Source organism: Gymnodraco acuticeps, unplaced genomic scaffold (genome assembly GCF_902827175.1).
Source record: "Gymnodraco acuticeps unplaced genomic scaffold, fGymAcu1.1, whole genome shotgun sequence".
Classification (NCBI taxonomy): domain Eukaryota; kingdom Metazoa; phylum Chordata; class Actinopteri; order Perciformes; family Bathydraconidae; genus Gymnodraco; species Gymnodraco acuticeps.
Window position 1 is genome coordinate 2057953 of NW_022990010.1, and position 23000 is coordinate 2080952.

General features: G+C 40.5%; 1 protein-coding gene across 4 annotated transcripts in view; it reads right to left on the reverse strand.

Moving 5' to 3' along the window:
- Positions 1-22520, reverse strand: part of camsap2a (calmodulin regulated spectrin-associated protein family, member 2a) — a 42282-nt gene extending 19762 nt beyond the window's left edge. For all 4 annotated transcript variants that reach the window (XM_034213112.1, XM_034213111.1, XM_034213110.1 and 1 more), the window contains exons 1-4: positions 21892-22520; positions 16817-17076; positions 2371-2532; positions 1441-1524 (exon numbers count right to left, since the gene is read on the reverse strand). In XM_034213112.1, coding sequence (XP_034069003.1) covers positions 1441-1524; positions 2371-2532; positions 16817-17076; positions 21892-22030 — 645 coding nt within the window. In that variant the 5' untranslated portion in view covers positions 22031-22520. The remainder of the gene's footprint in view (positions 1-1440; positions 1525-2370; positions 2533-16816; positions 17077-21891) is intronic.
- Positions 22521-23000: the final 480 nt, after the last annotated feature.

Here is a 23000-nt window from a genome sequence, read left to right on the forward strand (position 1 = left end):
CACACACACACACACACACACACACACACACACACACACACACACACACACACACACACACACACACACACACACACACACACACAGTGATCAAGGGCAGGGCGACATTGAAATGTAAAAATATGTTATGGTTAACTAACATATATTGATCTGGTTCATGACTTCCAGAGGTCACTGAAACTTGCAAAAAATATTGCATAATTCAAAAATCACAAAAAGGTCACATTTCTTTCTGAAAAACTGCTATTGGTGCATAATAAATGATAGAGGGGAGAATAATCACCAGAATGAAAGCATGAAGGATGAATGTGACATCATCTTCTAACGCACTGACCCACGCACACACACACTGATGCTAGAGTCAGTTATATAACACATTTGTACTGCGGGCAGGTCCCTGACCATGGGTGACCTTGCACTAAATGACTGCTGGATGAGACCACAGAACACTGATCTGCTGATGTGACTGAAGCTTGTTCAGTGGTCAGGGTGGACAGACTCGTTATGATGTTGTTGCCTGGCAGTCTCTCTCATTTTATAAATACTAGCTTAATCTAAAGCTCAGACATACTGAGATTCTTCAATGTTAGCTGTGCTTTAAGGGCTTAGGATCTTTTCGAGGAACTGGTCTAGATCAGAGTCCTGCATCGGGTCGGGTACCCCGCAAAAAAAGTGATTCGCGGGTGGTATTTTTTCAAACGCTTTTTTCCGGGTTCGGTTCTGGGTAAAACAAAGATGATACGGGTCGGGTCGCGGGTATTGCATAATAAATATATTAAAATAATAATAATTTAGTTTAATGTTTAAAATCCTCAGACCTCTCCCCCGCGGGACCGCGCATAATCATAACCTCTGCAGCGCATCAATCTGCTGCTGAGCGCGTCACATTCGAAATGGCTGAGGTGGAGCTCTCTAGCGGAGAATACAGCATTTTCAATAACACTTCCTTAAGAGCGAAATCCAACGTCTGGGAGGCTTCTGGTGTCATCCTAGATGGAGAAAAGAACCAACATCCCACGCTTTTTGAGACAAATATGCAACTGCGTGTGTTAATAATTGCACGTTTTCACTGCTCATAGGCTATGCGGGTTCGGGTCGGGTTGCGGATCATGGTGCCGACGGGTCGGGTCGAGTTGCTGAACTAATTGGCAATATGTGCGGGTAGCGGGGCGGGTTCGGTATTGCACGTCGCGGGTGCGAAGCGGGAGCGGGTCTTGAAAATCAGACCCGTGCAGGACTCTGGTCTAGATATCAACGTGACACAGAGCACCCAGACGGATATCTGTCAGTCAAAGGGAGAATGTTGTGGTAAGTCCATTAAGTGGGGCTAAGGATTTCATTCAGCCTGTTTGGGAATTTCCATCAAACTGTTGAAAAGGTGTATGTTTATGTGTAGTTATTGAAGTGTTGGCAGAGAGAAAAGGAAGGAAAAACACTCACCCGAGGACTCCCAGCAGGCTCTGCGCTCTGCGTCTCACTCTTCCTCTGCTGCTGAGCCACAACGTCTTTCAGATACTCATTCACCTGATGAATAGAGGATGAACAAGATTACAATTAACTAAGCATCCGTGAGCAAATATGAGTAACAGACTATGACTACATCTTATAAGTTAAGTTGATATTGAAAGCTGTGAAACATTGAAATACGATACTGAATAAAAATGACACTGTGACCAAAACAGTGCTTTATTTTGTTATTATGACTTTTAAAGAATACAACACATTTATTAAACTGTGTTTTTGTGTAGTAACTACCATTTTTGGGAATTTTCGCAACAATAGAAATACAAATGAAATCTGAATAAAATCAAATTAAGTGAATATTAACTGAAATTACTGAAATCAAATTCGATCTCACAACCCTTTCCAGTTACTTATGCCTCTGGAATTCATATGGATCCAGTTCATGCAGAAATGCAGGACATTTGAAACACATAGGAAGTCTGACAGAGAGCTAAATGTCCGAGCAGTAGGACTCCGCGACCACACCTGTTAGCTATTGTGTGTGTATGTGTGTGTGTGTGTAAAGCTCAGAGTTGGCAGGAGCCCAGTGTTCCTCCTGGAAGAATGTAAACAGACTGGGCCCTATAGCACTGTACGAAGGCGAAAGTACCATCTGTACAGGCAGGCCATGTAGCCAAAGAACCTGATTCACACAGAGCAGGCTGGTTGAAAGGGTATTAGGCCAGGATCTAGGATATAGTATGAGCCCAATATGGATACAATGTTTGTGAATCTACAGTAACTTGTGCACAGCATGAACATCTTCTTCATGTTGATGTTATAGTACAACTCCAATGACCAGTATCTTCAAATCTGTGCTTGTAGTAACAGTAAATCTGTCATTTGAAGAGATATAGCATTACCCACCTTGTTGATCCAGGTGTTCACTGCGTCCTCTGTGTCGTAAGGTGTTTCCACCTCAGGGTCGCGGTACGAATACTGACAAATGCAGGCCATCACTTTTTCAACGCTCACCGTCTCCACAGTGTACGCCATCATCAGAGTGTCGATCATTGCCATGTGAGCGCTCTGGAAGAGAAAACAGTACGAAGAAAGGTTTAGAAGGTAAAACTAGCAGCTTTGAGATGGCTGGTAATCAGTGGCGGACTGGCCATCGGGACGAATCCTGATGGGCCGGTACCGAAGTGGGCCGTTCGGACGATGTGGGCCGGTCGGATAAGTCACTAGCAGCCCCCCCCCCGTTGACAATTTACTAGCGGTACCGAAGTGTGCCGGTCGGATAATTCAGTAGCAGCCCCCCCCCACCCCGTTGACAATTTACTAGTGGTACCGAAGTGGGCCGGTCGAGATGCCCGGGCTGATTTTTAGTCCCAGTCCGCCCCTGCTGGTAATAACAACAGATGCTTGACGTTGGTTAATTTCCTGTAGTAGACAGTTTACTTGAAGTATATTAGCTAATGCTCTCAGTCACCAGCTTCAAAGGTCAATCCCAACTGCAGTGGTCAACACCTTGTCAAAGTGTTAAACTATGTAAGATAACAGAAAAGAGAATGAAAACCAGCCCAGTTCATTTCTTGACACTGCATCCAAAGAGACGGATCACTTTGCTCTGAGAGGAATTGAATCTGAGACCATGACAGCTTTTTCAATTTCAGTGACGGATTGAGCTGTCTACATTGAGCCGTGACCACAAGACAATCTGATCCTAAGACCTTACTGTGGTTTTTCTCTGGAAGTTTTTCCTTGTACGATGTGAGGGTCTAAGGATAGAGGGTGTCGTTTTTCTCATACTGATTTTCTGAACAATCTGTGTTGTTGTATTTGCTGTAAAGTGTCTCTACTGTAGGCTATTTTTATTATATGTACAGCACTTTGGCTCAACCAAAAATTGTTTATAAATGTGCTATATAAATAAAACTTGATTTGATTTGGATTTCTAAAGATACAAGATTACACAAGTATAAAACTGAGCATTTAAGATGTTATTAGAGTATTGTCAAGGACATCAGAGTGTTATCAGTATAAAATCACAGCAAGTCACTAATAACAGGCAAAGACAAAGGCCCTTCTGGTCCATTGAGATGAAGAACGAGACACGAACAAAGGAAAAAGAAGCTTGACTGCAAATGTGTATCTGAGCAGGTTAAAATAGCTACTTAAAACCTTTTGTAAAGTTTGAAAATGTCCCATCTGTGAACGGGAGACCGAACTGCAGCAAGGCCTTTGTTAGCACAGTGGTTTATAGGATTGGAGCAGGACTCGAATCCTCCGCTGTACATCTAATAGCGTCATCAGTTGGACATTCCCTTATGGCCGTTGCCCTGGAAACAAAGGCCTTCGTCCCTGGTTACAAGACCCAGTTTGCTCACGGCGGCTGCTACCCTCTGAGCAGCCTGAATAAGACATCTCTTTGACAACTGAGTCCAATTAATAGAATTGGCATTCATACGAAGCTGCTTTACTCATCTTTATCACCGACTGCAGGGTTTTATTTTGAATCAACAAATATAAATCAATGTTGGGACAAATGAACGAGTTCACCATACAATGTCTCACCAGTATCTCACAGTGAATGTCAGATATGAATCGCTGCGTGTTGTGTGACTACTCCTCTTATTTGGCTCTGCTGGCAAAAGGAACTCTTTACAAATATTTAGTTTCAATCTGATAACTAGTGTGTGATACAAGAACAAGAACAAAGAAAGGTGCAGCTACCAGTTCTATGCTGCAATTTGCATATATGTTTACACTGTCTCTGTCAGCCACCTTTACGACTTTTATTTAAATGATGGATATGTGATTTTGTAATGAAACATATTCCCCAATTCTTATTTACACTACTTCCTTGTTTCTTGTCATAACTTTATTTCCTGTAATCATTATTAGTAAATCTTCATCATTATCATCAATCATCATGAAAATATGAAGCTAAACTATCGAAGGCATTTTTAGAGTCAGGTATGAAACAAGATAGACGTGTTTGCTGTAAGCTAAGAGTATCATTTAACATTTTTATTCAAACAGTTTATCTCCCAAGCATCACAGCAACTACATTTGTAATCATTGTGAGATACAGAGGAGATGTCAGTGTAATATCAAGGGACAAAATTGAACTGTGAACATTTTTTTTAAAATAAATATTTCATGAAACAATAAATATACAAATACACTTTGGCCCTAATACTATTAGGGCACTCAATCTCAGATATTGTTTGTGGGTCACTTTGTACATGTATTCAAGAATCATAGATTTATATATTGGTGATCAAGTGAGCCTAAACAAAAGACTTGTAATCAGAATTGAGAAGTATACATGCCAAAGCCAAGTTTATGTTTTCACAGTGCAGCGAACGGATTTAGGGAGGAGGCTGTGGTGTTAAATAAATCTGTTTTTAGTTTGGAAGTTTATTTTTGGAGAGTCATGCCTAATTAGCTCGTGCTAAGTAGCGATGTTACATCATGAAACAGATGCTATGTCATGAAAGACAACTTCAAAGATTATAATATATAAAGAGAATAGAAACATTATTTATCTAGGTTCAAACAGACCAATACAGAGCTAAAATAACTATTCAGAAAACAGTCTTATCAAGACTTATTGACACAAAAAAATCCAGCACCAGTCATTTTTTCACTTTTACGCTGCTATGGACATTTTTGCACTCTCAAAATGCACTATGTACATCGTCTTTTTTATATATATATATCCTGCTTACTTGAAGTGTTTTTTTTGTAATGATTGAGTTTTAATGTGTGTTTTTGTATAGCTCAGGACTGTGGAAAACAGTATTTCGATATTTCTGGGTGTACAAACATATTTTGAGATTGACAATAAAGTTGACTTTGACTTATGCCTGTTTATAAAAGGTGCCTATTCTTAGAATGACACTCCTGACATGTAATCGATCACTTTTATTTGCATTGTGATCGGTATTAAGAGTTAAATGAGGAACATTTAAAGTAAACTATAACATTGTTTTCATGTCACCATGGTCATATCTGTATAATCTGTGTATTTCAGATCTTGGCTCTCACCTCCCCTTTATCTCCCTCTAATTGTCTGTACTTCCTTGTGTAACCACCCACACTCTACTAAGGAATTAAAAACACCAAATATTTATACTTGTGCGGCAGGTTTTCCATGAGCTAACCCAGCCAATCATCCATAAGCAGCCCCTTTTAGCTCCACAATGATGAGGTGCACCTTATGTGTTCCTTTTCTGCACTCTTTGTAATTTGTGTAAATAAAGTAAGATATTATTTTTCCTCGAAGCTAAAGCATTATAACGATGTTAGCTGTCAAGTGAGCAGCCAGCTATATGCACATTTTTGGCGGTAAAATTATCTTGCTGTTGACATTTCATAGCTTTACCCTATCTCTTGTCTGGCAACCCAGTGGCAAACCAATCCCATGTAATAATACGCTGCCAAGATGTTTCCTATTGGCCACCATTTATCCTGTCTAAACATTGTGAAACATTATCCCAGAAAGGAACAACAAATGCACACACACTTCCTGGTATCAGTTTGTAGCGCAGTTACAATTCTGAGCTACAGGCAAGACCAATTTGCAAAAAGCCAAGAGATTGTCATCATTCCTCAAAGGCCTCTTTTGCCTCCTGCTTCCTTCCTTCTGCTGAGCAATAGGAGGAATTGATTTGGTGCTGCTCTAGTCTGATGAGATGACAGCAAGCGGAACTAATCTTGTTTAGTAGACCTAAAGACCAATTGTCTCTAATCATATTGAATGACTCCAGGGCATTGTGTAGGAGGAGGAGGAGGATGGTGTAGGAACACAGGCTCGTTCCACGGCCATATTGTTTGGCACTGAGATCGTGCAACTTTATTATGTGACAAAGCTGCTTCCTTCAGCATTTAAAAGTTAGATATGTTAGCAAGAAGCAGTAGTTTGATTCAATTCTACAAACTCATGCAATCGTCTCATTGTATTTGAATAAGAGTCACTGTAATGTAATACTAATACAATTCAAGTTAAAGGATCATCTGACTGTAAACGTCAGATAAAAGCCAACATTTAAAAAATGCCCTGGTGAGTGCAGATAGCAGTTGTGGTTAAATGAAGAAAAGGAGAAGAAGAGAGGAAGGAAGAATGGGACGGAGAAAGGAGGTCGATTCACAGCCCAAAGACAGGCCTTTCTCGTACTGCAGAGAAAACGTGGATAAGCTGCTTACTAGCTGACCGGATGAAAGTGATCCCATGACGTCATGTTTGCTGACCTTTCCTTTTGCTGAGCATATATGCTTTCCTTTACACACACACACACACACACACACACACACACACACACACACACACACACACACACACACACACACACACACACACACACACACACACACACACACACACACACACACACACACACACACACACACACACACACACACACACACACACACACACACACACACACACACACACACACACACACACACACACACACACACACACACACACACACACACACACACACACACACACACACACACACACACACACACACACACACACACACACACACACACACACACACACACACACACACACACACACACACACACACACACACACACACACACACACACACACACACACACACACACACACACACACACACACACACACACACACACACACACACTGCTTCAGGGTATCTGTATGATCTGCAAGAGGGGAACATGTTGATAACTTGCTCCATTTGATTTTCTTGGTTCAAAAGAATGACGATGACTCACTGATTATAAGACTACTTCCCTAACCTTAAGTCTCTGCTCCCCCTAGGATACTGCCTTTACCATATGCTCAGTACGAAAACTAAACTGATAACTTATTTGAATCACAATTCGATGAATGAATTGCATACAGCCATGGAGCACTCAGCATAGGGCTGCTCAATTCATCTTATTTTAATCGCAATTACGAAAACAACGTAATCGGAATAAAACGATTATTTTTTTATTGTTATACTTAAAGTTCAGGGTAATCAACTGTTAAAAACATACTGTTAAAAAAAAAATCTCCAATAAATTGATGTTTTCAAAGTAAATGGATAATCGTTTTTAATAATCGTGACAGCAATTATTGACCCAAATAATCGAGATTATGATTTTTGCCATAATCGAGCAGCCCTAACTCAGTAGCCACAAACAAGATGTTTTGCTCTCTCATCTAAGATGATTAAGTCCATAAATCTTGTTTTGATTTCTCACGAGGTAAGGGAAAGCTCCTTCACGGCCAATATCCTGGTTTTATTGTGCCGCTTCATGGCTGCCTCTCTGATATTTCTACCCGGGGAGATAAGCAAACACTGTTGATCTTTAATACGGCTTCTCTGTGCAAGAGGCGAGATGAAAATCCGCCGTGTAAGAGCCTGATTTAACATTGCACAAAATAAATGCCAAAACAGACCGCAGCAACCCACAAAAGAAAGTGTGTGTTGTATTTCACCTCATCGTTGTGTGTCTGATAATCCAACATCTCCATTGTCAGAGCTTTGAACTGCTTGTTGAGACAGGAACCAGGTAGTGGAGGAAGCACAATTCTTCACTGTACCACACCTATTTCCTAAAGGATCTCTGAAAATACTTTTGCTTCGACCATCCGCTGCATTAAGGGGTTCCAACGGATCGTGGCTTACGATCAGTCTGTGCCTGCTTTTATTGGAGTGCAAGACTTTCATATTATTTATGATAAACCCCAAAGTTTTAAAGCAGTAAATGAGCATAAACGGAAAAACCGACATTCAGCATAAAGCTTAGGGGGTGATGTAATATTGAAATGCAGTCTGTTGTTTGTTTGCTGGGGCATATGTCTAAACATTGTTCATGTAACTTCAGGCACATGGACATCAGCTGGACATGGAAAAGCTTTCATCTGCACCTCTCTCTGCTCTCTTCTGAAGGTCACCAGAAGTACTGTCAAATTGAAGGGGAAAGCAGGAAGACTTATTGCTATAAATAAATGTTCTTTGCTTGGGGGAAAAGCATACAACACAGTTAAAGAGCTGATCCTTTCTAGTTTTTTCTGTTTGATACATGGCACGATAAAAAGAGAACATTCAGATAATCAGATAATCTTTTATTCCTTGCATTTGGAAGCACAGGTATTCACTACCCGTTGAGCTTTGCTGCCTGTCAAACAAATCCTTTACATTTCTAACTATATTAAAACCCTACAGGTGTTGTATTCCAACTGAATAGAATCAAACCATTTCATGAACTGAATCACGGTTGTTCAGACACATTTCATCACCAGTCACAAGGGTAGTGCTGCACTTCATCTAAATGGTTTGAATGACACAGAGCTGCCTTTGGAATTCAGACAAATTCTCACAGAATAAAAGATATATTTATAAAAGCGTGGTCATATAAAACCTCACTATTTCTGTCTGTTCTCTCTTTAGTCTTTCCTTTTTAACTCCTTTAACAGCTTGTCCAGTTTTGTGCAGACATAAAATGCTCTTGCACACAATTGCCCACTTTTCAATGCACACAATACCAACTGTGAGGTCTGGCATCACTTGTGGGAATTGAGCTTTAAAACAGAAGACCTTCCCCCTCCATATGCTCCAAACCCCAACCTAGCAATTATATGGAAACCTCAAAGCTAACCTTAGAACATCGTATCTGGGGATACGATCGCGGCTACCAGCCAGTGTTGACCCAGCCCCGAGATACGCCTGCACTGGAAGTCCTGTGTGAAAGGAACCTCTGTGTGGAAACTGTAACATGTGTGGATAGGTTAGGGATTTGATTGAAAAGAAAGGTATACTTATTTCACAAAAACATGGTGGTCATTGACCTTACGTTCAGAAAAATATCCATGTGATAATGCATATCCGATTTAAAGTGATCAAGAATTAGCTATATCGCTAAATCTACATTTTTGCTAAGAGCTATTAATCTTATCTGTCCAAAAAGCTTTCTTTGTTCTTTATATCTTTGTGATATGCACGTGGAGAGAAATATTACTTTTTTTTGTTTCGTTTTTATATGTTTTTGATACATTGCATATTGTTTAATTGACGTTATTGTTTGTGAATATATATTTCTCACAGAAACTCCAATAGTTTAACAAAATAGTAACCCTCGTTTAATTGAACCTCATGAAAAGGTTTACCTGTGTAAAGCTCTGTAAAGGGCTACATTTGAAGCAGCATACATTAATAACGGATTAAGTGCTATTATAGTCTCACCAATCCAAATCCCACACATTTGTCATGTCGGTTAAAAGCAGAACCAGGTGAATATTTTAGGATTTGTAAAGCTAGAAAGATTTGTCAAACAAAATCCTCTGCTTTACATTCCAAAGAGAAAATGACACAGATGTTCTCTATAAGTATAATAAGCTTATGTTGACATTACACCAGGTCATAATACAAAGCATTTAAAACGTACATCGTTTCAGATGTATACATTTACCAGAGACCTTATTGAACAGATGAAAGAAGAATGGAATACAAATAATAATCTTGGTGAGGAAATCTTTGTGTGTTTATGTACATATGCCTCTTTCCAACACTGCACTGTAGGTCTTGTTTCATGCTTTTTTGAGTTACTGCAGGATTTGTTTACCTCAACATGCCATAAGAGGAAAAAGGAAATCTATGGCCAGGTTATTCCTTCAGGCTGAGACACCAGGCACTGGGCTGAGGTATTCCCTCATAGGGCGAGCTCTAAAGGGACCAAAGACACAGATCTATATATATCATGTCTTTGAATAATGCTCAGTCTACCCTTTCACCAGGAATCAATTTGCCTTAGGTAACCCGACCAGGAGCTGTTTCCTCTGCACACAAACCGCATATGAGCCCACAATCCATTTCATTATAACAGACACTTAATGCACTTTGAACACAATTCTGTTAACTAGACTGCATAAGCAAAGTATTACAGGTTCCGAGTGTATTTGCATGTATTCTATCAGCTGAACATAAGCATGTTTTCTTCTATGTGCTGTTCAAAAGCCTCTAGACAACTGGGCTCCTGTGCTCTGGGCTCCTGCCTCAACCCTTATAATGTGGACTCTGCATTACAGTTTCTCTTTGCAGATAAAATCCTATATTAAAATAAAACAAGATATATCATCCGACTAAATCTAGCCAGTACAGAGAAGATGCTTTAGGACATCACATTATGTGCTCGCTGCTGCCTACCCATCCATACTGTGCTGCCTGGGAGTTGCCGCTGGCATGGAGCAGAACATGCTGGCTGTGACTCCGCTGAAGATGAGGACAGGCAGCACTTGGACGGGCTTCCCTTCCACCCTGCTGCTCCAGCTCCTCTTTGTTCCTGAGATCAAGTGCAAAGAAGGAGAAGCAGGGCAGAGGAAGCTAGTTCAATGACGAGAAGTCTTTTTTGAATTGCTTGGCAGCATACTGTACTTCACTGTAAGTGTGCGTATCTTTGTGCAATGTCTTAGAAAATACCATCTGCCTGTTTGTAGGAACCCAGCCCTTCAGTATCCTCTTCCTCAGAGTGCGGCAGGGCTCTCTCATAGCTGCACATGTAGGCAGATTGCGCATATGACATACCCTGCCTACTGGAGTGTAACCATGGAAACGGAGCGCCTGCTCAAAAGGGGTTGTGATGGAGGAAGCAGAGGAAGAAGAAGAGGGAGACTAACAGGAGGAAGTGCAGTCACCTCTATTCACCCACGCAATACAGGACTTAATTATTCAGTCGGTCACACAAGAAAACTGAAGTGACAGACACTTTTTAGAATCAATTAGGAAATGTTCATGTACTGATCTTTATATATTTATATGTAGTGATTATTACATTTGAACGTATACAGGACATTATGATTGACGAATCAAAACACTGATGATTTACTGTGGCACAATGCATTACATTATTCAAACAAAGATATATAACTTGAAAATAACACACATTGTTAGTGTGATAAATGCAAAATATTGAGAGCGCAGTTTCTCTTTTTGTTATAGAGAGTTTTTTCTTTAGTTCTATAAAACATTTCCTTTTTAAATTTGGCTTAAGACTGTATTTCTTATCAAATATTTTATGCATTTGGGTCTATGTACTCCTATGCTTTGAGATAAATGTTGTTCTACATTTTCGTTGTACGTTAATGGTTGCTTGTTTTAAGCCGTACTAATAAGAAAATTGCTTTTAATTGTTATCTATTACACTATGGAGACAACTGATAAAGATACTATTGGCACAACGCCCTTATAACACCTTCAGCATAATGAATAGCAAGTTTTTTTGACATTGATGATGTTCTTATTGGGAGCTGCTGTAGTGTTTGTGTACACATGTCCTGATTTGTTGCGCATCTAATGTTACGGTCCTGTGTTGTAATATGTCAACAACAATTAACCAGGTCCCATCTTCTTTGCCACGGTCATTTTCACTTGGCTGAATTAAGTAAATGTGTTGCTGTTTAAATAACTTTCATGTGACATCTGGTGCTTTACATTTACCACAAGTAGAGAAAGCAAACATGGGAGTAGCTTCCACATCACAATGGTGTGTAATTAATTTACCATAAGGTTTATAATACATCTAAAACAACGCAGATTGGTTTCACTCTAGAGCAGCATGGTTTTAATAAGATCTACAGAAATAATCAGATAATAAATACATTATGCATTTGCCATTAATGTGGATTTAGAAGCATTGTCTGACTATAAAGCTGTCTGTTTTATTGCTTTTCTGACAGACATTGACAGCCCCGATATAGCCAATAAGCAACTCAGAAAACTATTAGGTGTAATGGCTCTCAGTCGATCCAACATACGCGTGATTTATACACTACATTAAAAACTCTTGGCAACAAAATGACCTATTTACTACAGCTTTATTAAATATTAAAGCTGTGACATTCCAGGTTCGGCAGCTAGGATGAACATCGATTCTCACCGCAACGAGGTCACGGAAGTAAAGAGAACATACCGTTACATCACCATCATGTTCCTGTGGTTAAAGGAAAGCCAGGAAACGGTTCAGCAGTCAGATTCAAATCGTGGCACGCTGCTGCATGTCATCAGGTTTCTGAGTAGATTATGATATAAATAAAAGCCATTACGTTATTGGTATTTGTTGTAGGAACTATTTATTTGTAATTAGTAACTTTTCATTTGAGATACATTTTACAATTCTATTTTAGATGATGATAGCACATGATATTGGTGCAGTGGCCCGCCTCTGCAAAACAACACTGTGAAATCCTGCTCTGATTTAGCAAAAGCTTTCTCTCTTGTGCCTCGAGTGCAATGGTAATTCAAACACAGTAGAGGGGGGACAACAGAGCTTATTCATTCCTCATTATCACTGCTGAAGTGCCCTAGAGCAAGGCAATACACCATCAGTGCAGTGGGGCTGCTCTGTGTCCAGCAGTATGTGAATTTGGAGCAGAGCGTTTTTTGATGTAGAGTGTTCGTGCTCTAAATCAAGTACTAAATGTCAATTATTGTTTCTAAACATTTACCACCTTCCCTGCCTTGCTGCTGTGATGAAAGGTGCGACTCTGTGCCACTATACTCTGTGCATATAACTTCAATATTACCTTTTCTCCTGCACAGAAACAATTTGAAGGAAGAGAACATGGTTATTGTTCCCGTGGTGTTTTACTGAGTCTCCAACAGTTTTCACTCATCACAACGAACAAAGCTGTTCACATAGGACTGACCATTTAAAAAGAACACAATCAAGCACTAAGCAATTACAGCCTTTTGATGATGAATTTGAGTTATCATATTAAGTGCAGCTGTGCTTTGTGTGGGCTGTAATGTGAAATGCTAGAATACCATTTTCAGATCGTCAGCCCTCCTCCGCATCTCTCCCTCGTTCTGTTCTGTTGTTAGCAATACAGGTGGAGAGCATCAGAATATATGTAGGCGAGTGAGAGGGAGGGTAAGGCCATCATCTTCACATGGCAGAAGACAGAAGGATGAGTGGGCAGAATAGTGACAGAAAAGAAAGCGGGTATAGAACAGGACTTAAATGCAAAGTCAGTTTGGCAACCTCTTGAACATGCCAGTAAAGTGTTCAGTTATGACATGTGTCTGACATCAGCGGCATCTAACTCTGAGTGACCTACTAAGCCTCCACTGAAGTTGCTTAGTCAGACAAGTATTATACCTTATGCAAACTGCTGAGTTACAAAATAAATGCTCAGCTAAAAATACCATGAAGCAGCATTTAATGTCACGAAGCAGCATTTATTCATCGCCGCAGCACTAATTATCCAGAGAAGCTCACAGTCCGAGCTGCAGGTACTCGTTCAGTTTCAACCACACTCTAACTCTTCATGTCTCTTCTTGCAGATTTCCCCCAACCTCACAGATGTCAGCCAGGACAGGTTCTGGTCACCTTGGCAACCCTTAGTCAGTTTTTAAATAATAGATGATCCCCCACATGAGGTGCCTTATGTGCAGCAGGTAATCCACAGTTTCAAGTCTGTATTCTCTTCCTAATAAGCAAATGAATGGCGCTCATGTTTGTCGTATGCTACTAGTATATAACTTATTTTTGTTTTATAAAAAAATTAAATGGTATAAGGCTAGGAAACAATACAAAAAGACCAACAAGCTACATTCAAAGCTTGGGGGAGATGTGGGAATAAAGGAATGAAATGTGAGAAGAATGGGATATAAGAAGGAAGATTTGGGGGATTTTGTATACTGTAGGTTGAATGGCAGTATGGGTGGAAAAGGGAGACAAGCTAAAGGGGAGACAAATGGTGAATTATGTGAAGGCGGTGGATAAGGGGAAATATCAGAATATTAGGATCAATTAGAACGACACTAACAAATTCAAAATACAAAAATACTTGTTGTCTTCACTAAACAAAGTGCTTGAAATGTACACTCAAACTAAGCTTAAATAACTTTTGAATTAGCATAGAAAGGAAATTAAAAGCAGCAAGACTCTACACACAGACTGCAGGCAAACTGTGTGCTAATTGTTTCTCAATTGCAATTCACTGAAGCAATAAAGCCTCCTATTGAGAAATGGCCCCAAATAATGAGGATCCCTCACTCTCACTCAGTAGGATGAGCGATAGAGATGAGCTACAAAGACACTGAGATATGACAAATACACACAGGGCAGTGGGAGCCTTGGGGTCAGCTTGCTTCATTCCCCAGACAGGCTCAGAAAGTGAATAATAACTCCGCCAATCACCAATGCTTTGTTTGATACACTAGTTTTCTGGTTTCTTTCTTTCTTCTTTGAAATGCTCAAAAAACAGACCAATGTGATGTTTAAATGTACACTAAAGATATTTCCCCTATCTGCTGTCTGGCAAATACAAAATGAGAGGCACCCTCACCTCAGAAAGGACTGAAGTTGGATACATCATTATAAATGACGCTGGCTGAATCACTGGATTGATCACAGACAGTGAAACACAAACAACTACAGAGGATAGTTAACAAGGCACCCAACATCATAGGATAACTCCCCTCAGCTAAATCTCTACATACTCAGAACTGTAAAGTAGAGAATCTCCCACCCCTCACATCCTGCACCTCTCAGCTCCTACCCTCAGATGACTGTTGTAGGTCACCAAGATGTAACACTTTAAAAACAGCCTTTTTTCCCTACAGGGCTCTGAACTCCTTTCCCTTGCCTCCTCTTCATATGTATTTCCAGGAGGTTCCTCTGTTGGCAATACGCATTTATGCTGCATAGAATAACCAATTCCACTGGCATTGGTCATGTGTCTAATAAACAATTGATCTATTTAAGTATGCCTCATGAACTGAGGGAACAGAAAGTATGTATGTATGGTACAAGGCTGGTTTCAAATGATACTAAAGGGAATTTTTAAAAAGACAGATACGTTCCTAGCTGTGATGGTCACTGTGACATAACACTCCATGCTCACAAAGCAGGAACCTAGGGCTGAACGATTAATCGATTTTGTGGGATTTTGTTCTTGTGTGTCAGTCATCCACACCAATCAGAAGTGCTGTGCTCCACATGTACCAGCCATTGTTAACAAATTAGAAGTGGCCCATGATAGAAGGTGATAGACAGATTGATCCAATCAAGTATTTTTGAAAGTGCCTGCCCTTTCCAAATGGCTTCCAATAGCCGCTTTCACACCGCAGGACTTGCGGTACTTTAGTGCCGGCACTAAAGTACCACGGCACTGAATCCGCCAGGGGGCTAGTGCCATAGCCGCATTCACACCGCAGGACTTTCCCTGAGGCAAGATTACGCTGACGTCACTTCGTCTTCTTCTTCTCTGGGTTTACTGGCAGGCCGCAAAACCACTTCACGGCGAGTACAACAAAAACGAGAGAAGAAGAACTACACGGGGGAGGGGGTATACACACCTAAGTGCAAGTTAGGTGTCAGTATTAAAAAAACAGTGGCAATATATATATATAATAACAATAGAAAATCGTTACCACTCTTATTATTGTGGTCTTTAATTTTTTTATAGTCCTGCCTGAGTTTCTTTATTTTTACCCGGCATCCGTGTGCACTGTGCACGATTCCCAGCTCAAGTAGCTTTTGCAAACATCGCTCAAAACATTTGGAGTTGGGAACTGCTTTCTGTAGAAGCTGCTGCATCCCGTCCTCAGAGTAAATTGCCAGAAGCGCCGACACTTCCTCATCATTCCACCGCTCCGGTGTTGTACGTGTAGTCATGCTTTAAAGTACAAACAACCTATTTGCTCAAGTTGGATGTGGTTTTGTAGCGAGGAAAAAAATGGCTGCCTAACAAAACAAATTCAGAGTCTAACGGGGCGTGGTTTGCAATTCGCCCAGCCAATAGAAATATAATAGAAATTGGCACTCTTTTATCACCAGGTTAGTACCACCTCTCTAGCAGGGACTAAAAATGGCCAAAAGAGTTCCAAAAGAGTTCCCGGCACTGAGTAGTCCCGGCGGTGTGAACGCGACATTATTGGTACTAACGGAACAAAAGAACCAAAGTACCAGGGAAAGTCCTGCGGTGTGAATGCGCCTAATGGAGCTTTCCTAGATGGTTTCTGAGTCAGGTTAGTAATGCTCCATCACATGTTTCTATTACAGGGTGAATCTTAAACTGAAACTTGGCTTTAAAGCAACCCAACGGAAGCTTCATGTAAGTTTAGTTCTTTCACTCGTAGCTCGGGCTGCAGGGGTGCTAGAGACGGGAGCATGTTGATGCGACCTTCCTAGCCGGAGATATGACCGCATTTTACAATAAACTTCCGTTGGGTCGCTTAAAAACAAATATCGCAAATCGAATCGCAATATTTGTCAGAAATATCACAATTCTATTTTTTCCCAAAATCGTGCAGCCCTAGAGTTTATTCGGGACATCTGCACCCTGAAATGAAAGAAAGGATTTACAAATCTCTCTTACCATTTGCAGAGGCCTCTTCCGAAGGTCCCTCTCGGTGACCAGTCTCTCCTGGTCGGTGACGTAGAGCCCCCGCTGAGCCAGCGCCTGGACGACAGCATCGTGGCCCAGCAGGGGGTGGTCAGCGTCACTGCTCAGGACGAGGCTGCCCGCCCTGCAGTAGAGGTCTGCAGACAACAGGAGGCTGGCCAGGGGGGGCTTCAGGTGCTCCTGCTCATACTGGTCGGTGTAGAAGGGGTCCTTTAAATCAGCTGGGATACTGTCTGTATAATGGAAGAGAGAAAGTGGGATGCTGGGTAAGACATTCCACGTTTCTTAGATGCTCGATTAGAAGAAAATACTGTGTTTATTTGCTCCCACAGTGGCATGTTTCTATATCATCAACAACATATGCCGCTGAGATGTGAACTGAGGATAAAGATTTTCAATTAATGTTCTTAATTGTGAAAAGCTAAACCACTTTGCCCATCACCCATTTCACAGAAGATATTTAAATTCTATCGCAAATCCATTGAATAGAAAAGTAAAACAATCTGGAAACTGTGACGTAAATAATGATGGCAGCTTTTTTTCTCCTTAGTCCACATTCACTACCATATTTGGCAAGAGCGCTTCATTTTTCAATTCAATGATGTTATTTTGACGTGGATGTGTGTGGATCGACCTGAGCGTTGCTATAGTAACTGCAAGAGTGGAACCCGATCGATTCATCTTAGTCTGCATCTTCCAGCTCCCTGGGAACACCCTCTCTCTTCCTGCCTCTCAACGGGAGAGCCTGTAAGTGTGTGTGTGTGTGTGTGTGTGTGTGTGTGTGTGTGCGCACATCACCTCAGGCAAGTCCACTGCAAGGGGATAGTCCAACAACAATACTAGTAATGCCTTTTGTATTGCTTTTGTCTCATTCCTTTCTTATCAGCGATTTCTGAGCTTGGAAGAATTCTCACAAACAAACCAACGAAAGCACTTCTACAAAAACAATTGGTTTGATATTGCTTCAGATTTGGCTTCTATGCAAAACATCCAAACACATCTGCACGCACTCCCCAAGGCCAAGCAGTCAGAGCTCATCACAGTGTCAGAGTTAGCAGGAGTATAGATAGACATTGTGATAAGCAGAGACAAATGTGGCATATGGTGAGAGCTTTACTCACTCTGACGCTGCTGCCCAACCTCCACCGTCAATGAATCACCTTCTTATGCTGACCATCATCAACAAGGTCATCTATAAATGGACTCTGTGTCATTACGGAACAGAGATCCATACCGCAGCAGCAGCTATCTGGGTTATATCCTTTTCCTGACTACCTTATTGTGTTATTGATTCAAAAAAAGAAAGGTCCCCACACGCACACAGGGAGGTCAGAGGTCAGGCTGAGCTACAGAGCAACATGCCTCGAGCTTGTGGGATGTTGAGGTCAGGCATATTGCTGAGGTGTTTTACATATTGCATTTGATTTTTCAACATAAAGGCTTTTCTTGTGCCTTCAAATCTTTTCTGGCCTAAGTTCATGTTGTAACTGGACAATACCTGACGTTTAAAGAAGACTTCACTGTGAGGAATGTGTGTGTGTGTGGCCCAGTTCACTGAGCTGAAAATCACATTACTCTAATTACTTTAATGAAATCACTACAAGAGCAGTGTTCCATCAATTGCACACAGCAAACTCAATACGCAATGGTTTAATGTATTGAAGAAGGGAATCTGTTAAGTACTTGTTTGGGGAACGTTGAAAGAATTACAGTTACTCATTTCGCTCCAACATATCACCCAGCATTCAAACAGGAAAGCCGTTGGTCACAGTGAATCTCCTCTGAGCTCTTAACATGAGCTGCATTGCACATGCAGTGGAATCAGTTTGAGCTTGATCGTATTTTCACACAGAAGATGATCTGCTGCATAGGCAACATCTCTTCCTGATGCCCTGCTGCATTGGTGTAATGAGGCAGATGCATGAGAAGTATTCAGAGCAGCGTAGGCAGGGATCTGGAGATGAGCCTGTTCTCTCTATTCCTTGCACTCTCCCTCCCTCCCTCCGTCCCTCTCTGGAGAGTTGTATTTTTGGAATCAAACCATTTCATTCAGTTCCGACAGAGGATACACGGAGGATCTGCAAGGAATCTCGTGTTCAGAGGGCTTTCACAATACAGAGCAAGGAATAATGTGCTCGGTGGCTACAGTAGCAGAATACCACCTGTCTGCACTGTTCAGACAAACAGATGTGTTTGTATTTATATGGCAAATCTGTTTCAGCCCATATGAAGATTAAGCTGGTGATTAATAACCACAATGATGGGGATCATAGGAAGTAGTTGAATAGAGGTGACAGAAATAGAGAAGAAGAATATGAAGACAGTGTGTTCTGTTTGCACTCATATTGTCAAAGCAAAATCTGATACCAACATATGAACAGGCACAGCATATTTCTAAGGTCAAACGTACACCCTGAATTGTGTGGGGTTTACATTTGGAGAAGTGCACACACTGAGCCGCTCGATCCACTCACAACCTCTCACAAAGCCTCAGGATTCATATTTAGACCAACATCCGTTCCACTTCAGCAAGAACTCGTTTTAGCCCAAGCTGCTGCTTCAAATAAGTCACCATCAGTCCTGGGAAATTCAGAATTTGAGCATTGTTTTGTCTTTCAGATGCTTCTGCATAATGTGTAATTAAGTTGTGTAACTGTGCATCTTTTTTGCTCCTAATACGAACAAAGCAAATGCATCAGTGGTAGGACAAACGTTTGAGTGACTTGAACATGTGATCAGGCAGGGGCCATGCAATACATCTTTAATCATGCCTATAGCTTTAGGGCTTTGCATGGTTAGGTACTTCTATGTTCCCTGATGGCATCCTATCAATCAGCCTTGGCTCTGGCACCAAGCACAACACAAATAAAATGTCAAGTGCAGTTGTGTATTTCACTTGACTTTTAAGAGACTTCCCGCGGACAAACAGCACACTTACTGGTATTTCAAAATGTGTTGTGCATGTTTAGCTGCTCAATATGATTAGCTGATGACAAACAACACCATTAGGCCCATTTCCACAGGCCATAAGACTGTTAAACATCTGCCCTTTTGAAAGAACATCCATAACATTCATCTGTTTGCAACTTGTATATAGACTATTCTTGCACTATTTATATTATATTCTATTTTATTGTATTTACTTGCACTATTGTATCTGTTTTATTGTGTTGCTGTTGGAGGAGCCTGTGACCTAAGATATCCATTGTCATAACTACACTGTAGCTCTGTACACATGACAATAACAACCTTGAATTGTTCTACTCTGAAGGCTGATGAACCTAATTCTGAAGTATGTCTGTTAAATCCCTGCTTGTATTGGTAACATGTGACTTGTGTGAGTGTGTGTTATGGGTGTTGGAATCATACCATTTTCACTGAAGCTCACAATGAAACAAGAGGGGTTGATGGATGTGGAAAGAGACGAGTTGCTGATACTGTTAACTCATGTTGTTGTAATTCCAATTGCTGGACAACAGAGGGTGATAAGAGATATAGGCTTTGTTAGGGCTGCTCAAGTAATCGTATTTTAATCGCAATTACGATTATGGCTTTCAACGATTACGAAAACAACGTAATCGAAATTAAAAGATTATTTTTTAAATTATTATTATTACTTTTTTTTTTTTTTTTTTTTTTAAATTGGTTTTTCAGTTGAATTATACTTAAAGTTCAGGGTAATCAACTGTTAAAAACATACTGTTCACATTTTTTTCCTCCAATAAATTGATGTTTTCAAAGTAAATGGATAATCATTTTTAATAATCGTGATATCAATTATTGACCCAAATAATCGAGATTATGATTTTTGCCATAATCGAGCAGCCTTAAACTTTGTTGCACAATACACCTTTGGAAATTATGAAAGAGCACATCAATCTGTGGTACTAGAGGGACATATTTGACATTCACTTCATGTGAAAGCACTCCATTTGCATTTTTATTATTTTGAGTTTAACATATTTTGAGCGGTTTCTCAGCATCAGCTTTGCAGTATAGTCTAACAAAAGTAAGATGTGGAGAAACAAAAGCTACTATCTCAGGTAAACAACCACAGCACTAAAACGCCCCTTTAAAATCAATTTTGAATCCTAGTATTTCAACAGTGAGGGGAGCCTCTGAGACCCCATGTAACAACGCTCCTCTCTAGCTATGTATTATCCATACTGACAATCAGATAATCAGACTGAATTGCCATTTTGTTTTCACCGCAATGTTGGCTGGCAATTCAAAAGGAATAGAGCCAGGCTATATGGATACACCTCTGCATTAATATTGATTATCTTATTATATTATCGTATCTTACAAGAGCAGGTTTTTTAAATGAGTAAAAAGAAACCCACTTCTGACTACCTTTACATTGCAAACCCTATTTGGACCTTTGATAAGATACTAAGGTAAATCTATAATATCGTGTAATATATCAGAATCAAGAAAGTGATATCAATGAGGCAAGATAAACATGAAATACGTCTATTACGAAAAAGCCTGAACCTTTCCATTTGCCCCAAATTACTGTTCACAATGTATGAAAGCAATCTCGTGATGTGATGCATCTTTCTAAATGTGGATGCTGTTCCCTGAAGGTGACATAATATGGGACACCTTCCAAGCTCCAAGTTCCACACTGAATATTCCCTTTTCATTAAGTAGGACAACATATTTATGATCACTAGTACAGGCAACTGGTTTTATCTCCTCTTGGGATACTATTTATTGTCTTTCCAATAGGCTATTCATTTAAGAGGGTCCGCAACACAACCCGATATTGTCCATGGACCAAACAGGTAAAATCCCTGTGATATTTCGACAGGCTGATAATAGAGAATACTGGTGTAGCCTTATCAATGATAAGTCTATTGTGAATAACTGTTGTCTATGTGTAGTCTGAGCAGGTAATGTTTTGTATAGTTTTTTATTGGCATATTTTACACGTACTGCGTTAGGTTCTGGCCTTTAGTAGGTAATTCAATTATTTATAAACATGCATTGAAAAACAAGCTACTCATACAGCATGCAGGTATTTGACTATACAGTTGTGCACCTACCTGTCCCGTACGCTTTGGCCACCAGCCATGTGAGGCTGCAACAGATTTTTCCCCGGGGGAAGTCATAGTGCTCAAAAGACTTTACTGCTGGGGCAACACAGGTCTTCTTAACATCCCTGGCGTCCTGCACTTCACCCATATTTCTCCCTGGACTGTATTGTTGAATCCTATGAGGCAACACAACGCGAAGGCATCCCACCACTGGAATTTCTTGAAAAAAACATTAACGGCAGTAAAATGATGACATACAGCGTCTTTCCTCCGAGTATTCACGGGTTCTTTAAGTGATACAATTTGACTTTTGCTGGGATTTGTTCTTCTTATTCAGTTTCGTTGACACAATGATCAGCTAGTCTTGTTTTTCATCCATACTGCTGTCTACCAGATGCAATGGGCTTCGTCGGACCAAGCAGCGAAGGTTTCCTTGGGTGTCAGAGGAAAAATAGCTCTTCAGCTAGAATGGAAACACAAATATTTCCATTCTTTGGGTTCTGTGAAAGCAGACGCCTTCTCCCTTTTATGTCCATGTATTTTTGTATGAATTGCCTATGTGTTTGGCATTCTCTCCTCTATTCTGTTCTTGGTGCCGTGGTGCGGTTTTCCTGCCGCACTGTGGCACTCCGAGCACAGCACCTTTGTTCCGCAATACGCATGCGCGGACGGTGCATTCACTGCTGTGGGGAATGTTAACACTTTGTTTTGTTGTGGTTTGTTGTTTTGGCCGTGTATTGTCATTTCCCATCATAGAAATAAATCCGTGTATTGTTGAGACTGCAATTATATACCAAATCACAGCCGGCTTATTAAAATATTTGAATTACAAGCCCTTACACCAGGATAGAGAGCACTCCTTTCCGTCTTTGGTCGAACTGTAAAGTTTTCAATGAGCATTTGAATGGAACATGAAAAAGGACACCATGCCTACAATTTGACCAATAAAACGAAAACAATTAATTTACATAATACCTTATTATTTTTAAATTGACAGAAAGACCTCCTTTCAAGTTATTGACTACTGCTCTATCATTTTTGCAGCAGTTTAATTACCTTGACAACCCGGTTTAATTACCCAGCCACTCCATGTTATACATACACTCATTATACATGGT